General features: G+C 41.6%; 1 protein-coding gene across 2 annotated transcripts in view; it reads right to left on the bottom strand.

Annotated features, from left to right (window-relative positions):
• The window catches only part of PLEKHF2 (pleckstrin homology and FYVE domain containing 2), a 71065-nt gene extending 68238 nt beyond the window's left edge, over positions 1–2827 (bottom strand). Inside the window, exon 1 of one of the 2 annotated variants that reach the window (XM_019632016.1) lies at positions 2605–2827. In XM_019632016.1, coding sequence (XP_019487561.1) covers positions 2605–2654 — 50 coding nt within the window. In that variant the 5' untranslated portion in view covers positions 2655–2827. The remainder of the gene's footprint in view (positions 1–2604) is intronic. The other variant, XM_019632014.1, reaches the window with a different exon arrangement.
• Between the last annotated feature and the right edge of the window lie 5587 nt (positions 2828–8414).

Here is an 8414-nt window from a genome sequence, read left to right as displayed (position 1 = left end):
CTCCACAACTAGACTGAAGAACAAAAGGACAGCAACTTGTCTGTTCCCCTTCCCCCAATTCCCCAATAAAAATCTTTTTTAAAAAAACCAATGGTTTAAAAAAAAAAAAAAGAAAACAAAGTATGCCCTGGTAATGGATAGATAGTAGGCCCAGAGATCCCTAGCTAGCAACAGATGAGTCACCAATTAAGAGGAATTTCCAAAGTACTTTAGCGTTATCAGATCCTAAGCTCCCCAGTCAGTGCCTTACAATTTTAGAGTTTAGTTCTTTCAGGAGCACACCAACTTCAAAAAGCTTAATTTTCAACACAGGAGTCAATAATATAGGCAGAAGATGGATTCTACGTTATTTTAATGACTGCATAGTAGTCTACATCCACTATTGTTGAATATTTATGATGCTTCCAATTTTTTTCTTTTACCAATTAATCCATTACCAGTAAGGGAAGTACTTTAAATTTTTCAAATCGAGATGTCTTATTTTAATTTTTTGTTATTCATTCTTAGGTTTGTTTCACTTGCAGTTAAGAAATGTGGCCTACATAAGTCTCCATTTGGATATTTGAGGCCTAGTGCATTATATATTTTGGTAATTGCCCATTGATGCTTGAACAAAACAGACATTCTCTCTAAGTTCATAATGTGCTTTTAAAAGGGGCAACACATGCCGGTTCGACTCCTGCATGGGATGGTGGGCTGCACCCTCTGCAACTAGATTGAAAAATGGCGACTGGACTTGGGGCTGAACTGCGCCCTCCACAACTAAGATTGAAGGACAACAACTTCACTTGGAGCTGATGGGTCCTGGGAAAAGCACACTGCTCCCCTTCCCCAGTTCCTCAATAAAATCTTTAAAATATAAAATAAAAATAAATAAAAATAAAAGGGGCAACACAGCTAGCTGGAGATAAAAATGGACAAATGAGTTTGTTCATGGACCCCCTGGGTCCTGCAGAGCTTACAGGTGCTTCCCTCCCTGTTAGGACTCATTAGGTGGGACTCCATCAGCATTGCCACTGATGAGCTACCAGGGTCCCAGCTGAGCCACTGAACGCCTCCTCCATCTCCATATTTGCAAAACTCTGCTTCTGCTTTGGCAACTGCAATAACAATAGTGATAGCAGAACCAGCTCCTTCCTGTAGTTTCTCTCATAAGAAATTCTCAAAATTAGACTTGCCTGTTTTTGCTCTGTGGAGACTCAGAAAATGAGCCTGATCTGGCAATTTTGGAAAAAGTCATTGTGGACTAGGGGCTGAAAAGATGATAAAGTAAAAAGTCACCATATGATTCAATTTGGATCACTTTTGCAGCATTTGCAAGATGTTTATAAATAGTTTTTAACAAGACATATATGAGTATTTAAGTTATCCAGTCCCCACTACTTAGTAGCTACATGGTTTGAGGTGCAGTTTCCACACCCATAAAATGGGAAGATTAATGTTGACCTCATACCATTAGGAGACCTAATAACAAGGTGTGCTCAATAATGTTAATTCTCTTTCATCAGCTATTGTTTCTTGGTCTGGTAACTAAGCACCCCTTTTCATCTCTTCGTTTTGGTCACTTGGATTGTTTATAAACTCCCAGGTGATTCTGATCTGCGCAGGGGGCATCTCTGATTGGTGACTGGCCCAAGGCATTGAGCGATGATGTTGCTGGTGGTGAAAAACAGAGCTGCTCTGCCTGACCTCCTGCGAGGTCCAATAATTCCCAGCCCTGGCTGCAGCATCCCTTCTCTCCCACCCCAAGTTTCTGTGCCCACTGCTCCCAAATTTTCATACTCTTCTAAATAAGGGACACTTGAATCTGATTTGACTATTAGAATTCAAATATTTGTAAATTGGGCCAAGTATCAAAGACCGTTTAAAAGTGGTTGCAAAAATCTGCTACACTTATAATGATTTGTAAGCTAAACTTAAAAACTTGAAGAGATGGGCTGGCCGAGTGGCGCGATAGTTAAGAACTGGCTTGGGACGTCAGAGGGCCCCGGTTCGCATCCCACATATGAGGGCCAGTGACACTGCCCTCTACAGCCAAGATGCTGACCAACAGCTCAACCTGGAGCTGGGCTGCTGTGAGTTGCCGAAGATGGCATAGGCTGCAGCCCCTGTGGCAGTGGGTTGCCATGGGCTACCGTGTGTAGCCAGCAGCTGCAGTGAGCGGCCAGCAGCTGCAGTGAGCGGCGGTCCAGAAGCCGGCAACTGATCTGCCTCACCTGGGAAGAGCGCAATGATAATACCAACATGGGCCAGTGAAGCAACGTCCTCCACAACTAGACTGAAGAACAAAAGGACAGCAACTTGTCTGTTCCCCTCCTTCCAATTCCCCAGCACTGTTCCCATCCCCCCAATTCCCCAATTAAAAAAAAAAATTTTTTTTTAATCTTAAAAAAAACACACACACAAAAAATTTTGAGGAGCTAGGTTTTAGGAGTTGTTACTATAATACACAGAATATCCATTTTAATTTTAAAAGACCAAATGGGATTTTGCAGACACACAAGAAACTTTACATTGACTATGACGTAGGGGTGGGCATGAATCACACAGAATTTGGAAGGAAAATAGGAGGGATTGAGAAGCAGTCAGCCCCAGGGAACTTACCTACCTGGGGCCAGAGGCTGGGACCGTCTTGGGGTGGACTGAAATTCCATGGCCCCTTCCTGCCCTGTCTCTCCACTCCCAGCTCAAAGGCTACTCAGATTTCGATTGTCATTCAGTTAAGAAAATGAGGCCACTGGACACAGGGAGTGGCCTGGAGGGTGGAGCAGGCACTGACCCTGATCCCTCTCCCCATTAGGATGGCCATGTCCCCTCCAACACTGAAGTCCTTCCTTCTCTGTTGCCAGTCTTCTGGCACACTCCACCCAGAGTCTCTGTGTTTGTCAAAGCACCTGACTTCCTCTTCATTCACCTCAAGGCATATTATGCAAATTAAACATAGATGCTTGCATGCAAGAGGGAGGGAATCCTCTACAACAGTGAGTCAACCTCAGACATTTGGAGGCCATATATTTTTCTTTTTTCTTCTCCCCAGACTCTGTCTAATTGGATGGTGGTTGCCGCCTGTCAGGTGCAAACAAATTTAGGAGAGAATTTATAGAAAGATGTGGGAAAGTAGGGGAAGGGTGACCAGAAGGAAGTGGAGGAGGAAGAGAAAAAAGTAGGTGCTAAAAAAGGACTTGAGAAATAAAAAAACAGAAGAAAGTAACTTAGGCTAATTAAGTAAGGGAAGAACAATGTGTAGACTCTGAAGGGAAGATGTGTGGCAATAATAACACTAGCTGACATCTAATGAACACTTACCATGTGTTAAGAATTGTTTTAAAGACAGTGCATATACTACCTCATTTAAACCTCCCAACAAACCCCAAAAGATAGACATTTTATCATCCTGATTTTACTGATGAGGACTGAAGCATAAACGAAGTCAGTTGTTCAAGGTCCTGCAGTTAGTGATGGGCCAGAATGCTAGTCCACCAAGGCCAACTAGAACCTAAGCAACACCTATCTCTGCCCCCTACCCTACACTTCCCAGTTTACTGTACCAGAGATAAGGAGAGCTACCCAGTGAGAAGCATAGAATGAGCACCATGCTTAAGAATTTAGTTAGAACAAACTCAGTAAACTCAACATGTTTTCTATAACTCAGGTGCTTAGGAGCCAATATTCTCATGAAATTGCAGATCAGCAGAGATCTGCTGTAGTATCTAAATAGATTTGGATACTATTTCTGCATGTAAGGTTGAATATAGGAGACTTTGTTATTTATTTTAAAAGGTTTCATGAGGTATTAAATAACCAGAGCAAAACATGCCCACCATTTGGAGTCTGGCCTGGAGGTAATTAGTGTGGAATCAACTTATATCAGAGGGGAACTTGGGGTTAACCAAGTGCTAGATAATTTCACATAGAGACAGTGAAGGACACACAAGTTTGATTCAAAAATCTTGAGTGCAATGTGAAGGTGATAACACCAGTCTAAATATAAATGAAAAAGATGTAAATGTGAAAGGTGAACATCAATGGCTTACAGTTAACATACAGTTAGGCAAATTGCCCAAGAACATGACATAATAATAAGGTGGACAGAGTTGGGCTTACTTTAAGGGCATGTAAAAGGGCAAGAGATACAAATGAGTTATTTTCATTTGTCTAAATGAATGCAGGGAAGAGTTTTTTTTGGGGGGGGGAAGTGTATAAGAGAATAGTAGGTTTTCTGGAAGAGCTTCCAGAAGAAAATAAAGAAGATACATTTCAGCTTGTTGTGTTTGGAGAATGGAACAGATGACTTTCATAATATTAAGCAATGAACAACAGCAGCAGCAAGAAATAGTAAATGGGAGAAGAAAGCTCTGGAGAGGAAATGAGAAGACCATTACTCAACTTTGTCTCACGACTACAAAAGAGAAAAGAGGGGAGGGGAGACACCTAGAGGAAGTAATAAGGGAAAGATGAGGTAGCATAAGAGAAAGGTTCACTGTAGGACTCTCAAGTCTCCAAGAAAAGAGATGTTTGCATATTGAGACACAAGTAGAACATGAGATAAAGGCAGAAGGGGATACGTCAAATACAGAAGAGAAATCCAGAGCATGAACTAAAGAACAAGTAAACTCAATCACACAGATATTAACATTATAACACTTAAGTAGCAGGTAGGGCCATGCTACTTAAGTGACCTACAAATGGGAAATTCAAGAGACAGAGCTTTGAGAGGAAAGAACTCCAATAGGATACACAGAGGGCCACTTCCTGCGCACAAAGACAGCTCAAGCGTTCTTCCCACAGTCGGTTATTTGGGAAAAGGGGGCACATTGTGTAGATCCAGGTGTAACCTGAAATATTTAACAAGTAGCACCTCCCACACCAATTAGAAGAGACACCTACTAAGGTACAATGTCCTGGAGCCCTCATGCTGTGCAAGGACACAAGAGGTAGGGGGAGCAGTCCGGAGGGAGGACTTGGAAGGGTCCAAGGTAAGGCGGACACTCAGGGTGGCAGATATTAACCCAACCAGTAGGAAAGTACAGTAAAGGCCCACAATAATGTGATCAATGGGTCCAATATTTAAACACAAAACACAGGCTCCACTGTTGTGAAGTTAATTAAGAATAATGTTTCAATTTGTCTGGGCTTTCACAAAAACACACAAAATACAGAACCTTATTCTGAGCCCAACTAACCCCACACTGAACTGAGCAAGTACAAATGATCCCCAAGCAATGAGCCACTCACCTAGTCCCACCCCCACTATAGGCACTCTGGCCCACTTGGGAGGAAGGCACCCATTGCCTTTGTGGCACATCTCAGGTCACTTTATGCAGGGTTTCTTTGGGTTTGAGAGCGTGAGCAGCTGTTACAGCCAGACAGTAACTTCCTGGAGAATTATTACTTTCATCCACTATAAATGTGCTAAAGCTCTGAAGTTTAAGAAAATGGTTGACGATGTAAATTGTGGAGGGAAAAATACTATTATGAAATATGAAAAGTAAAAATATTGACAATTCCCCCCTACCTTTTCCTAAATAGCTTATACTGAATATACACTTCTATATAAAGTGATACTGAAAGGAATCTTTAGAAAGGTGATTCAGTTGAAAATAACCTATAGCTGACTCTGTTGTCCCTGAGAAGGAATATACCTGCCACAAAGGACTCCTTGTGGTTAACAGAACCCAAACTCATAATCAGTGTCTAGCAGCCATTGTTTACAGAGTCTTCTCATGCTGCACGCCAGGGAAAAGCCAAAGACTAAGCTGCCAAGCCTCCTGCACTGCATTCCTGCTGCGTGAGCCATCCTTTATAAAGGATCCCTGGAATCATCTTTCAATGAATGGACTGAGACCTACCCTGTCCAATAGGAACTGCACAGTAATTTGCATCTTTACCGACCAATCAGAGCAGTTTTATAATGACCAGTTAGGACAGTGAATTTGGACTAATCAATACTGTGCAAACTTGGATTCCTCATTTGCATATAAATGGACCAATCAGGGATCAGGGTGGGAGCTTTCTCTATATAAGCTGCCTCCCCTTTGTCTCACTGAAGAGCACTTTTGATTTCTATCGGAGGTTGTGTTTCCCCAGTTTGCAAACTGTTCATCTGAATCAAGTTTCTCCTTTTACCACACTCCAGATAGAGGACTCCTGTTAGCACTGGACTGGTGGCAGTGAATTTTAGGTGACAGGTCATTATGGAAGAATACAGAGTCAAAATCTCCAATGTACACATCAAAAAAGGAAGTTACATAGGAGCTGCCCCTGCAGACCCATCCTGGTGGGTTTACAAAGTGTGAGAAATTGCCCACGGAGTAGGTGAGTGTTGGGAGTGGGAAGGAGCAAAGTCGAGGTAGAAGGGAGCAGAATCCAGCCAGGCAATAAACAACGGAAGAACACTGACTCTTGCCCAACATGGGGCCAGTAAAGACTGATCCTTCCAATTCCAGTTTCCAAAGGGAATCTGGAAGGAACTTAGAGTGGGCAAGGGGCAGCCTCACATTAAGACCCCATCTAATGGACATGCATGGCCCTCTCTAATCTGGCCAGTGGTCCAAGATGGGCGAGTCTGCAGCAGAGGTGGGAAAAGTATTAGCAGCTGTGGGAATCTACTGTCCTTGCAGCAACAAGGGCTGCAGATGGTGCTGCAGACCTTAAAGCCTGAAGTGCCGGCACCTGAGTGGAGACCCTCTGGTGATTGTGAGCAGCTGGGCCAAGGTGCCAGGCCCCAAATGGCACCTGCAGGATTAGCTGTTAGTCACTGCCAAGGAGAGTTTATGAGAGCCTACCCTCCGCTCTCAATGCCCTGGGCGGAGGCTGAGGTTTCCACAGTTTGCTAGGGAGAGGAAGGGCTTGAGAAACAGTGGGTTTTACTGTAATCATGTGTGTGCCACTCCCTGGCTTTGAGTCAAATGTGCAAGAAAGACTGGAGGTTGTGAAATGCAACTGAGAAGATTTGTGGGCACTGCAGTTCTGTGGTAAGAGTGGACATTCTCAAAAGCCAGGTGATGGGTCAATTCATCCAGCACTTAGCAACTGTGTTAGAAGGAAATTAAAAGTAAAATAAAAAGGCAGGGAAGAGAATTTGGATCTCTTTTCAAGGAGGCACAGAATGGTGAGAAATGTTTTTAAAATAAAAGGAGAAATATTTTTAAGAAAAGGAGAAAGCCAAAGAAAGGTTTTAAGCAGCAAATAGATTTATTGGCTGCACAAAGTTTAAATGGAAGTCATGATTCAAGGGAACAAAAGTAGAGAAATGAAACAGCAGCTAGAAAAATGCAAAGAATAATTGTCATAGCCAAACGATGGGATGAGGAAAAAATCCTGATATAAATGATTGAATAAGAAAATTGGAGAGTGTAGACAAATCTCTGATGCAGAAGGATTTCAAATCATGAAGATGTAGATACTTCGCCCTCAAAGAGGTGGAACATAACTCCCACTCCTGAAATGTGAGTTGCTCATAGTGACACCCTTCCAAGAGTACAGTATGGAAAGAGGGGCGGGGGGGATTGACCTTACAGTGGACACACCTGACAAAGAAGCTTCAGGCAGGTGCTCAGGTTGCACATCAACAGTGGTCATATTGACATACCCTTAATATAATTTGGTGGGAATGGAATGGTACTTTAGTCCTATGACCTTCCTCCTGAAAACCCGTAACCTTAGTCTAATCATGAGAAAAATATCAGCTATATCTCAATGGAGGCACATTCTACAAAATACGGCACTCCTCAAAACTCTTCAAAAATCACCAAAAACAAAAGAAGTCTGAGAAACTGTCATAGCCAAGAGGAGTCTAAGGAGGTGTGATGACTAAATGTAATGTATCCTGGATGGGGTCCTGGAAAAATAAAAAGACATTAGGTAAAAAATAAGGAAATGTCAATCAACTATGGACTTTAGTTAATAACAATGTACCGTATTTTGCCATGTATAATGCGTTTCCATGATAATGCACACCCATTTTTTTGGCCCAAACTTTCAGGGAAAATAACCTTTCATTTTAATTTTTTAATTCAAATTTTTATTTGTTTACATTTAGGTACTTGTTTTTTGTATTATAAAGAAATTTTAGTATTTATTTTTAACCTTATGGTACAAGAAATTTTATGTAACAAATAATTACAAAACACAAGAACAAATACAAGGTACAATAAATTTTATGTACCGGTAACAAATTTACGGTATTTACGCATTATAGAAGGACAAGAGCTCTTTGTCATTACAAGTTTATTGTAAGTTCAACAAAACCAATTATCAGATTCCAGGGTATTATTTTGCATACGGATATCGTTATTGTTTTCTAAAGTTACTTTTAACTTATAAGCATAAATAAAAGAATTAAAACATTTACATAGATGTGGAATTAGTACTACTCATGTATAACGCACATCCTTATTTTTCCCTCACAAATT

This window comes from Hipposideros armiger, unplaced genomic scaffold (genome assembly GCF_001890085.2).
Source record: "Hipposideros armiger isolate ML-2016 unplaced genomic scaffold, ASM189008v1 scaffold_1066, whole genome shotgun sequence".
NCBI lineage: Eukaryota > Metazoa > Chordata > Mammalia > Chiroptera > Hipposideridae > Hipposideros > Hipposideros armiger.
The sequence above is the reverse complement of the archived record's forward strand: the minus strand, read 5'-3'. Positions and strand labels throughout refer to the sequence as shown.